At 36.8% G+C, this 18,411-nt stretch overlaps 1 protein-coding gene across 4 annotated transcripts; it reads left to right on the top strand.

Moving 5' to 3' along the window:
• Positions 1-977: 977 nt before the first annotated feature.
• Positions 978-4,566, top strand: LOC148787178 (uncharacterized). 4 transcript variants are annotated; one of them, XM_088883267.1, is made up of 4 exons: positions 978-1,127; positions 1,795-1,860; positions 2,698-2,755; positions 3,146-4,566. In XM_088883267.1, the coding sequence occupies exon 4, from the start codon at positions 3,147-3,149 to the stop codon at positions 4,122-4,124; it is 978 nt and encodes a 325-aa protein (XP_088739393.1). In that variant the 5' UTR covers positions 978-1,127; positions 1,795-1,860; positions 2,698-2,755; position 3,146; the 3' UTR covers positions 4,125-4,566. The 4 variants fall into 4 exon arrangements, with proteins under 4 accessions (XP_088739393.1, XP_088739395.1, XP_088739394.1 ...); XM_088883269.1 differs by lacking the exon at positions 1,795-1,860; XM_088883268.1 differs by lacking the exon at positions 2,698-2,755.
• Positions 4,567-18,411: the final 13,845 nt, after the last annotated feature.

Below are 18,411 nucleotides of genomic sequence, written 5' to 3'. Positions count from 1 at the left end.
CTTCCTTTTTTCTTTACCCCCACCTAACAGCGTAACAGGATCACTTGAAGTGCTAGAAGCAGTAGAAGAAGTCTCATCACTCTTTCTCTCCCCCATTTGGCACCCTTGCCCTTCGCTTTAGAGATCGAAGCTTCTCCCACTAGTATTGGCTGATGCAGATTTTTCAACTTGTCTTGTACTGGACCAACATATTAATCAATTCATGAAGGTTTTTCTCAATCCCATTCATGTTATAGTTGATAATAAATTGATCGAAAAAGGGTGGTAGTGATTGTAAGATCACGTTCATTCTCGAAATCAGCCTGGAGGTCTTTCAACTTTTCTACTAGGGATAGTATCATCACTCGATGCTCTCATATGGACAATCGCTTAACTATTCTAGCACCTAAGAATTCCTTCATAAAGTATCGCATAAAGTTCATTCATGTGGTGCATTATTGACCATACATCTTTGTACCTCTCGTACTGTTCCTAGATCTTGTTACTCATCATGCCCAATACGATACTGCGTACTATCTAGTTGTCCTCATGCCACTGAGTAAATTTCTCGAGCGTCAAATGTTTTCCTAGCAAGAACCCTTTCGGCAAAGTACGAGATAGACTTATCCAGAACATAAGTTTAGTTCTCCAAATCTTGGATGTGACGCCCCAAAAATTATAATATCTAATTGGGGGATTAATTGGTAAATTTTTATGAAACTTAGTTAATTAGTAAATAAATTGTTCTCCATAATTGGAATATAATAAAACTTGAACGGATGAAATTGGAGCTCGTTATAATATTTGAGAGCAAATTATATTAATTAAGAAATTTAGGAGGGATGTGATGGGTATTTTGATAAAAGACTTAATTAAATAAATAAAATAATAATAATATTATACATATATATATATATGTAAATATATATATATATATTAGTAAGTAATAATAATATATATATGTATATATATATATATGAAAGAGAGAGAGAGAGAGTTGAGAGTGGGCTTGGTGGGCCATCACCCCCACCGCCTCACTCTCCTCTCTTTTCCTTAAATACACACACAAGCATATTACATACACACATGCATAACACACACACATAAAAAGTGAGGCTTGCTCTTGCGCAGGAAAGAAAGAAACAGAGGTACGATTTTATCATTTTAAATTTTATTAATTTATATAATTATATTATTTAATTAGTTTATTTACTAAATGTTGTTTATACTAAGTGATGTACTATTTAATCGGAGTATTTTATGAGTTTGGCTATTTAAAATAGTGTCGAATTAAATATTAAATTGGATATAAAAATGATATCGTTGGTCGATTAGATTGTTAAATTTATTAGATTTGAGTATTGCTATAGCTAATTTATATAATTCCATCGGAATTGTTAACTAAATACGCAATTTTACGTATTGTTATTTAATTAAATTATATAATAGCGAGAAATTGATAAGAAATCCGTAGGAATATTCTGAAAACTATACTTAAGAAATAATATATTGTTAAAGAGGAAGAATGAGGTTTTAATGATAATTTAATTTAAGGATGTTATTAAAAATGATAGTTATAAATGTATAAGGGGTTTAGTTAAATAAATTCCTATGAATCACTTGATAAATTATAAATATTTTTATTGAAGCCTATAGTGTCTAGTTATTGAGAAGAACTAGAATGAAAATTTATATTTCGATAGAAGTGGAATATTAAAGAATTATTGGAAATCCGTACGAATAAGATTTAATATTATATTTAAAAGAAGTTACACTATTCTCGATATACTAATTGTATGTGATATAACCCATTAGGATACGGGGTGAGGTGAAAGGACCGACAATTAGCGATTGAGTAAAAAGAACCGTTGTGAGGTTGAGGTAAGTAAATAATTAGTATTATCTATATATGTTCTCTTTATTTGTGCTATTACTGTTATATAAATTTGTGGTTCATGTTGCCACTGATTTGTCTGAAACTATATGAGTGATGAATGATTTGATTTGATTGATGGTATTGTGTACGTGGAATGAGGAAATACGTTCGAATAATATGTTTGTTGTTTGATGTATTGTGGATGTTTGAAACTGAGAATATGTAATGATATATTGTTTTACCTAGTTGCTCACAAGAATGGTGATATGTGGAAATGAGGGAGTGGTGGAAATTGAATATAATTATGGCATGAATACCCCTTAATGTGTTGAAAAGCCTATAAGGCAAAATGAAATGAAAAGAGCTTTGATGCGATATGAGAAAGAAATGAAATGAAAAGAGCTTTGATGCGATATGAGAAAGAAATGAAATGAAAAGAGCTTTGATGCGATATGAAAAAGATGTGATGTGAAAAGAGCTATGATGCGAAATAAAAGAGCTATGATGCGAATTGAAAGAGCTATGATGCGAAATGAGATTGATGAGCCGGCTGTCAAGGGGATTCACTTAAATTTATATGACGGTGAGATTGAGTTGACGGGAAAAAACACGATATCACCTTCTGGTAAGCAAACTAGGGAAAAAGAAGTTTAATTGATTATTTTATTGTGAGATAGCTATGTGGTATACTACAATTGATTGTGTTGGAGTTAAATTGACTGTAATCCATGCATGTTGCCTACTTGTCATGTTTGGGCTGTGTTTGATGTACATATGTAGATAGGGCTGATTATTTACTTACTGAGTGGCAGGCTCATCCCTCTGTTGACATTTTCTTTCAGGAGTAGACTTTGAGGTATCTGACTGTTGAGAATAGGTCTACGCACTATACTCAGTCAGGTCGGGCCAATATGTTGTTTCTCCTTTTTGTCAGCTAGAGTACAAATCTTATTTTGTTTGTATAAAGAGAACGTAGGAATGGAGATTAACTATGATGGACTACTCGAGGTGTTTGATTTGTATATATGATGTTGTGGGTTGATTATGTTGTTATGACGTTGGGGTTACGTATTCATATGGATTAAATTATTATGTGCATTTATATTTATAAACACAGGAATTGCTATAAGTATGACGTTTAGGGTAGATATAGCCCTTGTAGCGAAGGGGGTGCTACATTAGGTGGTATCAGAACAGGGATTAGATTTCCTTGGGATAGTAGATGAAATGTTATTTTATATTTAACGTGTATACGTTAGGAATCTACTCACGTGTGTGTAATTTATATAGGATGGAGGCGTCAATAGAGAACGCTGCTGGCCCAGCTGAGTCAATAGAGTCTGTGCAGGGTCATGATTCAGGATCAGAACATCAGGGGTTAGAATCCCAAAATAGAAATGCCCCACAACCAGAAATAAACCCTTTTATGCAACAGTTTATGGAAATGATGCAGAGGATGGCTCCATCGCCACAATCACAACTACATGATGTAGTTATTGACAAAAATTATGAAATAGTAAGGAGACAGGGGGTGAAGGTATTTGCCGGTACAACTAATCCTGCTGAAGCAGAGGAATGGCTGAGAAACACGGAAAGGGTGTTGGACAGGATCGAGTGTACTTCTGAGCAAAAATTGAGGTATGCGGTGTCATTACTGGAGAAAGATGCCTTAGATTGGTGGGAAACAGTCCCAGGGAACAGGAATCGACCAGCCACTTTGACGTGGAATGACTTTTTGAAAGAATTTGCTGACCGTAAAAAAGTTGAATTCCTGGAATTAAAGCAGAATGAGTTATCTGTTGCTGAATATGAACTGCAATTTGTGAGATTGTCAAAATATGCCCCAGAAGAAGTGAGTACTGATGAATTAAGAATAGACAGATTTGAAAGAGGGTTGAGATTTGAGATTCGGGAGAAAATAGCAATCAAACCTCTGAGTTATGGTGCACTGCTGGAAGTGGCACTGAGGGCAGAGGAGACATCCATTGAAAGGAGCTCAACTGAAGCTAAACGAAAGAAATTGACAGGTAACCTGAATCCTACGGTGGGACAGAGTGGTGCATTTTCCTTTAGGGGCTCTGGTCCGCAGAGGGGTTGGTTCAGAGGCCGAGGAGTAGGTCAGACTAGCAGGTCTTCTTCAGTATTTTCGAGTAGAGGTGGGCCTACTTCAGTTAGATCTGGAGCAAGACAGGGTCCAACCAGATCGTTTAGTGGAAGATCTATTCCCTCTTGTGCTAACTGTGGTAGGAGACACACTGGTGAATGTTAGGGAGTTCAACCAATTGTATGTTATCGTTGTCATCAACCATGACACATTATCAGGGACTGTCCTACATGGAGGGATAATTCCAGAAGACCTCAGACTTCAAAGTTTAGCAATATGGGGGAAAACTCACAATGGGCAGGTACGAGCAGAGGACGAGGTAGAGGTGGTCGAGGTAGCGGGAATCTTTCTATGATGTCAACAGGACAAAGTAGTCAGCCTCAACCACAAGCCAGGGTGTATGCAATCACAAAAGAACAAGCTCCTACGACACCTGAGGTTATCACTGGCTCCTTCTCTATTTGCGATTCTAGTGCACATGTGTTGATTGATCCAGGATCTACTTGTTTATTTATATCACGTGTTAATCTTACATATATGTAAGTGGCATCTTAAAATTTTTATTAGGCCATTGGATAGTAAGATATTGTATTATAAGTTTTTGAAATATTTGTTATATGGATACTAAGATATCGTATCTGATAGATAATCAATGAGGTTAAAAATGATGTAACTATCCATCAGACAATTTGATTTTAGATCAGACCACTAGATATGTTCACATATGCAAAGTATTATTATGAGTTTAAGTTTGAAATTAATCAGTGTCCCGAATATTAAGACATTGTAATAGGGAAGTGAACAAGCAATCTATGGGAATATTTAGGGATCGTTTAATCATTTTAGAAATAGATATTTTATACAAATAATTTTATTTAATTTCATATTTTGCAATGGTCAAATATTAAATAACCGTTCCTATGTTTGATTTTCCCTCCAATTTCTGTTGGAGCAAAATTATACCGCTCCTATATTTTAATTTTTCCTCTTTTTTATTTGGGACATTGCAATATATTGAACGGTTTATTTTATTAATGTCGGTTCAAAGTTGGAATAGGCTTTGGATCGACTTCCTAATTTTTTATCATTCCTAAATAGAAAAAAAAGTGTGTTTTGTTTTTTTTAAAAAAAATATTGGTATGGACAAATAGTTTGCAAGTTGTACTTCTAAATTAGCTGGTAAATTATTTTTATAAATTATTATTGATAATTTTTTACCTTATACTAATTTTTACTCAGCAAAATACACAAACACTTGATATAGAAAATGCTAAATGTCAATTAGAATTTTTGTCTTCTTCAGTCTCGTAATCCTCATCAAAGCTATCGTCGTCAGACTCGTCATAAGATTTACAATTCCCCGATCAGGATGTACCTGCTCGTTGATTAGCAACAGAAAGCTCAATGACTAATTGTTTACCATTTGGGCTATGTATGTCATAATTATGATTGTCGGTCGCAACTTGGAGGTATTCTCTCAACCTCTTGAAACGCAATGTCGGTCCATCGAGAGTCAAGGTGTATACGGCTTTAGGCATCATGTTCATCCTCCTTTTGTCCAGCTCAAGCTTCGGTCAGTTATATATGATATTCAGGTCCTTCCATGTATTCAGAGTATCCTTCATTCTTCCTTTTATATCTATCACAATATTGAATATAATGTTAAACATGTTTTCTCAATGTGCACGACATCAAGATTGCATCATATCAGATGCATCAACCAGTAGTGGAACTCCCAAAAGATGTTTTTCTTTGTTCACTTATAATCGCTATCGTACCCATCCGCAAGTGACAACGACACTTAAACCGCAGGGCTAAACTCTCCAACCCGTTTGCGGATCTGTTCTCCCATCAATCTTGGCTGTGCAACGTTCCTTTCTACTCGGTTCTTAGTGAATGCTTTCTTGTTCCTACGGTTCGGATAGTCCAGTGGGAAGAACTATCTGTAACAGTCAAAGCAGCATGCCTTTCTACCGTTCTGCAGGTAGAACGAATGTGTGTGGTCCATACAAACTGGACACCGCATAGTACCAGTGGAACTCCATCCAGACGCCATTCCATAAGCGGGTAAGTCATTCATAGTCCACATCAACATGGCGTGCGTTGGGAATATCTCGTTTCTCAGTGTCGCACATGTGGAAGGATCGAGGATCACCATTATCACGAACATATACTCGCACTCATGCACATTCCCAGTGGGAGATTGTATGGTATAAGTATAATGGGCCAACATGAGTACGTACGACCGTACTGCTCGTGCGGTGCGCACCCATCCGTGCACAAATTTAGTCTAACATTACGGGGCTCTACTGCAAAATGAGGACATGTTCGGTCAAAATGCCTCCATGCATCTGCATCAGACGGATTGTTCCCTAAGGAAGCAAGGGAAACCTTACCCGTCATTGCTGGAAGGGATTTTTCACAAAAAATCCTAATACTCAATAAGGGAATACGAGAAGCCAAAATCATGATTGGAGGAGCATTCGGATCACTTTGGTTTAGGGTAAAAACACCTCCTATCTACTTTACATGATTTTGAATCTTAAAAGAAGCACTACTGGAAATGAAATCGCTAGACATCAGCGAAGAAAGCAGACTTTCTCTTGAGAATGTCAAGAGGCTTATTCAGAGGAATTTCAGTGAAAATCCTCTGGCTTGGTGGGATAGGAACAAGATCGAAGCTACTCTGAACGTCAAAGATGAGTGCAAATACGAGTATGTTCGATACAAACCTATCCAGATGAACATGGAGGATAAGAAGGATATGCAGATGATAATCAAAGAGCATATCAGTCTTGGACTCATTGAACCCGGAGTCTCTACCTACAGTAGCCCTGGATTTCTGGTAAGAAACCATGGTGAAATAAAGAGAGATAAACCCAGGTTAGTTATTAACAATCAAGGTATCAATAAGATATTAGAATTTGATGGTTATTACATTCCTAGTAGAGAACACTTAATTGATTGCATTAAAGGAGCAAAAGTATTTTCTAAATTCGATTGCAAATCTGGGTTTTATCAGATTAAGATGGAGAATGAATCGAAGAAATTTGCTGCATTCTCCACACCACAGGGATAGTGTATCTGGAATGTGCTTCCAATGGGTTTAGCTAATGCACCCCAGATATTTCAAAGAAAAATGGATAATCTTTTCAAAGATTATTTTGAGTTCATGTTTGTCTATATTGACGACATACTAATTGCATCCAAAAATATGAAAGAGCATATTAAACATCTTGAAATATTTTCTGATGCATGCTATAAAGAAGGTATAGTACTTTCTGAAAAGAAAGCTACTATTGCAGTCAATAAGATTGAATTTTAGGAATCCTTATTGACGAAGCAGGAATTGAGTTGCTGGACCATATTGTGGAAAATATCCGCAATTTCCCAGATGTACTCAAAGACAAGAAGCAATTGCAAAGCTTCTTGGGAGTTGTTAATTTTGTAGGAATCTTCATTAAGGATCTTACAAGATATAGAAAGGATTTCCGACCACTTCTGAAAGAAACGGAGAGTTCAAAGTGGAAATGGAAAGAAATCCACACCAAAAGGGTTCGTGAGCTGAAACATGTTTGCAATAACCTTTCAAAGCTTGATATACCACAAGACGGGGATGAATTGGTAGTCTACATAGACGCCAACGATTACAGATGGGCGGCAGTGCTCATGAAAAAGCCAACTACAGGGGAAGAACCTTGTAGATATACCGGAGGGTTGTTCTCAGAACAACAAGCCAAAGTTTGGCACATAAACGAGAAAGAATTCTTTGCGGTTTGGAAGGCTTTCAAAAAATGGCCTTTATTTTTACTTGCTAAAGAATTTACATTTAAAAGTTGATAATACTAATGTTAAGGCTTTCTTAAAGAATAAATTAGAATCAAAAATAGAGAAAGCTCGTATTATCAGATGGCAAGCAGAATGCCAATATTGTTGTTATAATATTGTCGTTATAAAATCTCATGAAAATGTTCTTGCAGATTTCCTGATGAGAGATGGAGGCATCTGAAGCAAACTCCATCATGTTGAGACTCAGGCACCTCCGGGAAAACCTCGAGGAGCTTGACAGAAGTTCGGACAGCTAGCAGTAAATGCTCAAGTTGCCGGACAAATCCAAAGAGCTGATCTAGACACGGTTCAGGTCGCAATAAGGAGTTCCTTATTAGCATCCACTTCGCTATGGAACGACTTACGAGAACCAATTCGAAAGGCATCACCTTCGAGGATGACTCACGAGTTGAGGGAGCATGACCCAAAATATGCCTTTAGAGTACAGGGCTCTACACCTGTAGCGTCGGATTCAAGTACCGATTGCATAAGGCCATCACCAGTCTCTGGTGAAAAGGCAACAATTGAGTCTCAGGAAGTGCAAACTCTTGTTGATTCGAGTCAACCCAACACCTCTCGAGTTAAAGAGGGAGAGATTAGCCTTAGGCTAATGACAGGCACCTCTAAGGCTAATACTAATGAATTAATATCTTCTTCTGCTTGGCAAGATTATCAGCGTATCTGGGAAAAATTAATTTCCCGCAAAGGAGTCAATCCAGGCAAGACCATTATCGAAACGTCTGGAAAATATAACAGAGTCTGGATGTTAGAAGGGTCTAAACCAGAAGATGTCAGAGAATGGTATGATTTTGGAGCTCTTGCTTCAGTTCATACTATGTCACCAAGTTTTCCAGAAATTTCAAAGCTTCCGGAGTGGATTAGTGGGACGGTATTCGATTCATGGCAGAACAACCCCCACTTAAAGAGAGGCGATATTCTAGAGATAAAATTCATTTCAGTTGCTCTAGAAACAGCAGGAAAAGGGTCTCACCCAGCATTTCATTCATGAAGTTGCAGAGGCCAGACATGGTGGCGTTTAATAAAATCAAAGTTGCCTCAGGAGAAGCTCCCTTGGTATTAGCTATTAGCGAAGACAGTATCTCTACTAGGAGAGCTTGGGGATTATGGGTCTGTCTCACAGAGATGGACAAAGACAAGTATCCATTCAAAATCTTTTCAAACAAAGTGAATGGATCATTCCTGTTAAATTCCATTACAGGAAAAAGCACGGAGTTCGCTGAAAGCTTATTCGAGAAAAAGAGGATGTTAATCTGGGAAAATAAGCTGCCAGCAACTGAAGCCACAAGGATGAAGACATGCAACATGTTGCATGTTGGTCAATGGCATAACTATCTATGCCCTTGCTGCGAGAAACAAGAAAAGCCCTTGTTCGGGATAAAGATTCGGGTCACAAAAAATAAACCCGAACCGGACCAAGACAAGGGAAAGAGAAAAATTTTTACCAAGATAAGTAAAAGTTAAACGATGTAAAAAATCGAGAGAATAAGACTGTCAGCAGAAAAACAAAAGCCAACAGTTAACAGAGCAGCCACCTGGAAAGCATGTGATCGACAGACCATTATGACCAACAGCTGAAAATCACAAGGCAATGACGAACACAATGACGACATTGTAAACAAGTTTGGAGTCCGAATTTGAAGTCTACGGACGCCTATAAATAAAGATGCAAGGAAGCAGAAGGGGATCATCAGAAAAACATCTCATACTCTTCAAAACATCGGAATTCTGAGTCATTTTTTATTTTTTGTAATATTTTAAATTTTCAGTTTATGGGGCCCCCAACAAGTCAAGTCCTCTACACCATGAGAGACTAAATAGTTGTCTCCTCCAATGGAGGAATAATATCTATGTAATATTCTATATATTTCTTCAATAAAAGTTAGGCTTCTGTTGAGCTTGTTATCCAAAATTCTATTAAGTCCCTGTATTGGAATCCCTTTTACGCCCTATGGTAGGAAACGAAATAGGGCTGTGCTGTTTTGTTACTGAAGGAGCCAAGTTCCTGCGAATCATCTGCTGCGGTAGTGTGGTTGGAAGAAGTCCGTAAAATCGAGGACTTGGAAAACCCAAAAACAGAGCGGTCAAAGCAAGGTATGAATTTATGGGGTCTTAATTTATTTCGGAAGCATGTTGAGCCATTTTAAGAGCATGAAAATGGATTACCTAGCTATTTCCTTTAAAGGGGTAAAATAGTTATGAAATTGGCTGGGGGACCAGGTTTAAGCAATTTTGAAAGATAGTGTACTAAAATTGATATTGGAAAAGTTAGTGTACCAAAATTGAACGTACTAAATTTTTCAAAAAAAAAAAAAAAAAAAACCCTACTCTCATTAACAGCGCGTGTACACCACTTTCCTTTAAATTTGGACGGAGAGGGTCTTTTTTGCAGGGTTTTAATTTTCACAGGGTCTTTTATGGCTATTTATTTAACACAGATAAGTTTTGTGCAAATTTAGCATAACACAGGGGGCATTATGCAATTTTCCCTTATTTTATTTATTTCACATTAATGAATCAATGAGATGAAAATGAAGTATAAATGTACGAGGATAGAAATCGAATGTTCAGTCCTGATCTTGAGTTCAAAACTTCATGTTGTATTGCTTGTGATGAAGTTTCACTGATCTGCAGTTGGTTCCTTCTATGGATCCTTCTACTATGAACTGCATGTATGTTTCTAAGAAGAGGACCATGTTTATTTGCTGAGTTTATGCAGCAAGGAAGAGGGTCATCGATCGGGCATTTCATCAAGCTGGTGATGGACGCCCCAAGTGCTCTTTGTAGAAGGAACGTCTTGTGTTGTGGATACTGCAATTGCTCCTCCACTAAAATCAGAAAAAAAAAATGATGTTCTTAAGTGGATCGAAAAGAAGCAGGAATGCAATAAAAAATTATTTCAGAATCCACCAGCTAATTTAAACAAAAAATACAGAGAGAGAGCCAGGAGAAAGGACTGAAGGGGAAAAGGACAATGAACTGCGCTGAGCATGGACCGAACACGCAACCTTCAGAACTTCAGTGTAACGCTTTCCCAAATGAGCTATCGCCGCATTTTAAGTCCAAGGAGGTTCTAATTAGTAAGATCAAAAGCTTCTTAAAACCTTCAAAATGCAGGCATCGACATAAAAAAATTTAAATAGTTTTTGAATGCTGACTACAATTATCTTAGATTTTTTATCAAAAAATTGTATCAACTATACATGCTTAACGTGTAAGAGTCAATATGGTTCATTAGCAAGTATAGGAGATCGGTGTGATTACTCATGTTTCTTTTTGTGCTCTCAATCTTGACCATATATTTGAAGGGCTTTAATTCGAGTTAAATCTGTGATATCTAAAAGGGTGGTGATTCACGATCCATTATGATGCGATCTCCCAAGGTGTCAAGGGTCGCCCGCATTCTCTGCACCCTTAATGCACATTGGGCCATGCAACCGCTCAACTCGATCGACCAACAACCTTCACTGGCAGACGCTGGACTTCCGCAGTCTTAGAGTCTATGGCATAGGTTTTAGGGGTTAGAGTTTAGTACCACTGGTGAAGGGTTTATTACTCCGGTTGATGGAAGCGAAGATTTGTTTCTTTCATCAATCAGCACACCCAGGAGAAGTGGCGTTGGAGGTGGATGCTACACAAAAATCCAAGAAAGAAAACCCCACTGGCAAAAACCCTCAAAACTACTGTCGCCTCCCACCATCAAACCCCATCCATACCCACATGTTTCCACTTCTCGATTTTTTTATTTCTTTTATTTAGGGTTTGAAAAGCCAGATCAGTATCGAGGAAAGGGCAAGAAAAAAGGAAAAGAAATTATCTGTTAAGAGGAAGCCGCCGAAAGTTAATCGGGCTCTGGCAGCCCGACTTCTTGAGGAGGAGGAAGAGCTGAATGAGAATAAGGGAGCTGATGATGCAGATGTTCAGAAAAACATCAAAGAAAAAGAAAGGTCTCACCAATGAAGTTCTCAAAGATGAGAGGTTTACAGCTATGTTTGAAAATAAGGTATTTCATAGAGGTTCTGTTTATGTAAAAAACTTGCTTTTCTTGATTGATGCTGTTAGTTATGATCAACCATGTAGTACCTTGTTCCCAGGAATTTGTGAAATAGTTGGAACTTTAGTAACCCCTGAACTGTAAGTAATATAAAGACATGTGAAAATGCAAAAGAAATGATAATCATATACATATTATTTAGCGCAAATAATCAATTTTGAAAGCAATGAGATACAGATATATCGGCTGGTCATGAGCTTGAGTATTAACCACCTTTATCCTTTGAAATTTAGGCTACATCATTGGGATATCTCTCAAATTAGCGTGACAATCTTTAACAAGAGATTGAAGCCCAATATCCATTGTAAAAATAGTCTTAGATTAGTCAGGAATTAATTTGTTGGAATGTGGATGTGTGGAGACTGAAAATTATTCTTTGGGGGTTGACAATTTTTAATGAACACGTAAACTTGTGAAAGAAGTTAGTGTCTTTAGAAAAATATGCGAATTATCTTGTGGTAGCACTTGAATTTTCTGATTTTTGTCTTGTTTTATCCCTTAGATTAATAGAAATTTTCGGTATAAGTCGAGATAAGTAGGAGAAACTAGCACTAGTGGCATATTAAAAAAAAAAATTATGTGAAGTGTGTTCCATTGGCTGCATCAAATAAGCAATGTTCAAGAATCAGCACAAAAGTCTTTGTGTGAGCTTTTGGGCCAAAGCACTTTCATCTAAATAGTGCTCCTACATTTCTTTTGATTGAGGGCATCAAAGAGTATTCAAAGCTTGGTGTAGTCCACGTGCTAGTGTCCCGTTCAAGGCGATCCCCTTGCGCTTCCATCGATTGTACAATGTATATTGCTTTCCGCATTCAATGAAATTCACATTATGAAAATGTGCTCAATTTACTTCTTTTATACTACACCTTGCTTATTTCTGTTGATGCTGTTGGATTCTGTGTGCTATTCCTGTCGGCGCGTTGTGCTAGTGTCAGCGGGAGTTCTATTGTTGTGTTGTTGTTGGCAGAAGTAGTCGTTTATTGTGGACTTCTAGCCACACGATGTCCCTTTCCCCCTATTGCAGAAAGTACATTAAGCTAGTAGGGATGGTCCCTGATGATGACTCTCTAATGCTTAAGTCAGTTCGAGTTCGAGATGGTAATTGGTGATCCAAGTAGTAAATGAGGTAAAAAGCAATAAATGTGTCTCATCATAAATGTCATAGAATGAAGGTATTTACAGGGTTAAATGTGCCCACGCGATGTCATCTCAAATCATGAGTGGTTAGATGATCTATGGTCTAAATCTCGGGTCATTAGAGCGGGTCTGATCGAGCGACCCAACCCGATATAGAAAGTCGTGAATCCTCGGACTATAGTGGTATTTTAATATTATTGAAAGGTCATTTATACCTTTTTCCAGGTAGGTATGATATACCCCTATCAAGCTTTGTTGAAATTGTACATATAACTTTCTTAATTGTGCAGTCTCTTATAATCTAATTTCTTGATTTGAATTTAATAAACTAAACTTTGTGTCGTTATATAAATAACCATATCACACGTATATACATTGATAATTCTTTTTTTATTTTTTTTGACAAGATATATGTTAAATAATATTTAGAATGCCAACGTATAGATGGCACTCAAAGGATCTAAATGAAAATTCATAGAGGATGTCTAAGTGAGTATATGAGCTTTTGAAAACATCTTTTAAGATAGTTATAACTTATAAGATGTTGAAAAGTATTTGACAAAATTTTTAAGAAATGAGTTCACAAAAATGAAACTATTAGAAGCTTACAAGCTTCTTTAGAAAAAAAAAGGAGTTCTTAATTTATTGTTAAAATGCTAACAAGCTCTTCTACTTTGATAATATTTATTACAAAATTATCATTAGAAAAAATTGCATTTGTGGTCCCATATAATAAACTTATTTTTATTATAGTCCCATATGTTACACTTTTGTCATATTTCATCCAATATATTAAGAAAAATTCTCAATGTTAGTCTCACATAACTTTTCATTAAAAATTAGAGGAATAAGTCACGTGGTCGTTAGTAAGTACACGTGAAGCTGGAGTTTGGTGGGGGAAAAAACATCTTTATTGAGGGGAAATGAAAACTAGGATTCAAACCAATATCTTTGCATTCAAAAATTAACTTTAGAAGCTGTAAAGGAGCTCATGTTAATTGAGAAGGTGCGTGAATAAATAGTCTACATGTTATTGTGGGAGAAAGACGTATTTAAAGATTTCATGATTAAATAATAATTTATATAGAAGATTTTATAATTATAAGGATGTTGTAGGTAAGTACGACGAATGAAACGCAAAAATAAAACAAAATAATAGCAAATATTTGTTAAGATTTTTAAAGGATTTCTTGAAATTCAAAGATTTGAATGAGGGAGGATAAAGGAGTTTTGATTTACCGCAGCACATTTGGATTAAAGTTTCATTTTAATATTCAAATTGCCTCTTTAATCAAAATCAATTCCCAATGCTACTGTTTCAATTTTTAGTGCTGTAACCTTAAAATTGGAATGAAAGCCATTAAGGCCGTGTTCAATTTCTGCATTCATTAGGGAAGGAATAGCCTCTATATAAAGCAACAATTCTTTCATTTGAGAACACACAATTCTCACTTCCTCCCTAATCACTATCCCGGTGCCCTCTTTCGCTTAGGCATTCATATTTTTAAATTTTGGTATTTGAGTCTCTTGTTTCGATAAGCTTCTAAGTGTAAGATCGAGGTGTTCTTTGGTATAGTGCTAAAATCAAAATAACTGTAACCGTCTTATCCTGGGAGAAATTATTTTGCACCCGGTGCACTGCTGATATGGGGCGTATATTTTCTTCGAGGCAAGCAGTAATTCTGCGATTCAATTAAAAATTAACGAATTCAAATTGGACTGAGAATTGTTACGATATAGTTCTCGTTGTAAGTTTTCGATTTAAATTTCTTGTTATAAATAGCGTTTCTAATTACTTTAAGTTATTTGCTCCAACGTGGCTTTATTGCTTTTGATTTCTAAATCCGATTGTAATATTTCAAAACGTCATTTTGATTGCTTGAAACCAAATTTTTTCCAACAATATTTGGTCTCGAAATTCATAAGAAGAAAGATCATTCACCGAAAAATATTACGAGTGAGCGCAGGACGAATGCTTGAAACTAAGAGAGAAATGGAGTGTTTGTGTATAAAATGCGGTGAACGTGGATCGATAGAGGACGAGAGTATGAGTCGAGTAAGTTCAATGAATATTGTCAAACTTTTGGCATTGTTCATGAAGAGACTTCTCCATATTCCCCTACGTCTAATGGAATGGCTGAACGAAAGAATAGAACATTCAAAGACATGATTAACAGTCTCCTACTAACCTCTGGGTTACCAAAGTATTTGTGGGGAGAGACTTTGAATACAGCTTGCCATATTCTGAATAGAGTCCCTCTGAAACACAATACGAGTATTCCTTTCGAGTTGTGGATAGGTAGGAAACCAAGCCTCAAGTACTTTCGAGTGTGGGGGTGCCTAGCAAAAGTGCTAATCCCGGAACATAAATGAAAGAAATTAGGTCCTAAGATTGTCGATGTTGTGTTCTTGGGCTATGTGGAGGCAAGTTATGCTTTAAGATTTCTGGTTATTAAATAAAAAATTCCACGCATTGAGGTCAACACAATAGTCGAATTTCGTGATGCTGTATTCCTAGAAGATGTATTTCCTTTAAAAACAGGAATACCTTCAAATGTTTCGCTTGATGATCCACTTGCCTCCACATCTATTACTGAACATGTGGAAAAGATTTCAAATGTGGGGTTTAGTCCTAGTAGTTCTAATCAGACTCATGAGGAGTCAGATGAACCTAGACGGAGTAAGAGAGCTAGGATTATCAAGAATTTTGGAAGTGACTTTGTCACTTACAACATCGAGGATGATCTAATCACTTTCAAAGATGCTATGGCTTCTTCAGAATCGAAGCAGTTGAAAGAAGCTGTCAAAAGTGAGATGGACTCCATTGTTTCCAATGAAACATGGGTGCTAGTCGATCTCCATCCAGGATGTACTACTATTGGGTGTAAGTGAATTTTTAAAAGGAAACTGAAAACCTGATGGGACCATAGATAAGTTTAAAGCCAGATTGGTGGCTAAAGGGTTTAAACAAAAGGAGGGAATAGACTATTTTAATACCTATACTCCGGTAGCTCGATTGACTACAACCCGGGTGCTTATAGCACTTGCTTTTTGGTCTATAATCTCCCGATTTATCAGATGGATGTGAAAACAGCCTTCTTGTATGATGAACTTGAGGAAGAAATTTACATGGATCCGCTTGAGGGGCTTGTAGCTCATGGTAACGAGCATAAAGTTTGTAAACTTGTTAAGTCTCTATATGAACTTAAACAAGCACCCAAATAGTGGCATGAAAAGTTTAATAAAACGATTTCTTGCGTTCGTCTTCACTGTAAATGAGAATGATATATGTATATACTGCAAGGTTAAAGGAGATAAAATGATAATTCTATGTCTGTATGTGGATGATATTCTGTTAATACGGTCATGTCTAGATATTATTACCGAAACCAAGTTATTTTTGAAAAATAAGTTTGAAATGAAGGATATGGGTAAGGCTAATGTGATTTTTCGCATCAAGTTGATTCGGTCAACTGATGGAATAGCCATTTCTCAAGCTCATTATGTTGAGAAGATAATTGAGAAATTTGGTTATCAAAAAGTATAATTGCTAAGACATCATATGGTCCTTCTGTAGCTTTATTAAAAAATAAAAGTGGTGTTTCGGTTGCACAGCTAAGGTATTCTCAAATTATTGAGAGCTTACAGTATCTGGCAAATGGCACGAGACCAGATATATCCTTTTCTGTCTCTAAACTGGCTAGATACACTAGTTGTCCTGACAAAACCCATTGAGGTGCTTTGGATAGAGTACTAAGGTACCTAAAGGGCACGGTGTCACTGGCCATACATTATGGCAGATTTCCTGTTGTTCTTGAGGGATATAGTTATGCTAGCTGGATAGCCAAAACCTCCGGGAGTAATGGTTGTTCATGATATGTTTTTACCTTAGGTGGGGGCGCAGTCTCCTGGAAGTCTGCAAAACAAACTTTGACAATTCGGTCTACATTTCAAGCCGAGTTATGTGTGTTAGATACGACTGGTACCGAGGTAGAATGGCTATTTGTATTGTTTTCACAACTTTCCATTGTAAGTCAGCCTCTTCTACCGATTGTTGTACATTGTGATAGTCAAACCACAATAGCAAAGGTGAAGAGTCGTAAATATAATCAAAAGACCAAACTACACATTCAAGTTAGACTGAAGTCTATAAGGGCATTAGTGTCAGACAAAGTAGACTTTGTCGGAACAAAGGACAATGTGGCTGATCCTTTAACGAAAGGATTGAATCTGTCACAAGTTCATAAATCCAAATTGGGGATGGGACTGAAAACCCATGAGCGATTTATCTACGATGGCAACCCAACCTTTTAAGTGGAGATCCCACAAAGAAGGTTCAATGTGGTATCAACAAGTCGTAAGGGTATGTCAGAGCACCAAATAGACTGATACTTTGTATCTGGAGTCTGTACCCAAAAATTCTGAAAGGTGCTTCAACTGCAAGTATACTAAGAGTTTATCTCCGAATGGGGTCAAGTCTTATAAGAGGAGATGCTAGCAGTGCATCCCTGAAGACGTCCAACTAAGTGAATGTCAATGTTTGGCCACAACTAAGGAATTGGGTTATTCCTGAAAGCATTCATGAACAGGATCAGGACACATGGCCTAAGTGTCAACCCTAAAGATCAACACAAAGCTGGTGGCTTGTTGTTACTGACAGACGTTGTCACACTCACAGGCTTAAATTCAAGGCTTAGTTCCATTTGACCTTGTGATAACTGACGTTAGATAACTTAGACAGTGGTTCAAACTAAAAGGTACCATCGTTGAAAGCAAATCATGAAAATTTGAGTTCAAATCTATGAATTTGTGGGGGATTGTTGAGATTTTCAAAGGATTTCTTGAAATTCAAAGATTTGAATGAGGGAGGAAAAAAGGAGTTTTGATTTACCACAGCACATTTGGATTAAAGTTTCATTTCAATATTCAAATTGCCTCTTTAATCAAAGTCAATTCCCAATGCTACTGTTTCAATTTTTTTAATATGATTTGATTGCAATTCTGGCGTTAGTGGATGATTAGTGCTGTAACCTTAAAATTGGAATGAAGGCCATTAAGGCAGTGTTCAATTTCTGCATTCATTAGGGAAGGAATAGCCCTCTATATATAGCAGCAATTCTTTCATTTGAGAACACACAATTCTCACTTCCTCCCTAATCACTCTCCCGGTGCCCTCTTTCACTTAGGCATTCATATTTTCAAATTTTGGTATTTGAGTCTCTTGTTTCGATAAGCTTCTGAGTGTTTGTCGAGGTGTTCTTCGGTATAGTCCTACAATCGAAAGAACTGTAACTGTCTTATCCTGTGAGAAATTACGTTGCACCCGGTGCACTGCTGATGCAGGGCGTATATTTTCTTCAAGACAAGCAGTAACTCTGCAATTCGGTTAAAAATTAACGAATTCAAATTGGACTG

This window comes from Sesamum indicum, linkage group LG8 (assembly GCF_026168435.1).
Source record: "Sesamum indicum cultivar Baizhima isolate 11 linkage group LG8, ASM2616843v1, whole genome shotgun sequence".
Lineage (NCBI taxonomy): Eukaryota > Viridiplantae > Streptophyta > Magnoliopsida > Lamiales > Pedaliaceae > Sesamum > Sesamum indicum.
Note: the sequence above shows the minus strand (reverse complement) of the source record. Positions and strands in the feature narration are given on the sequence as shown.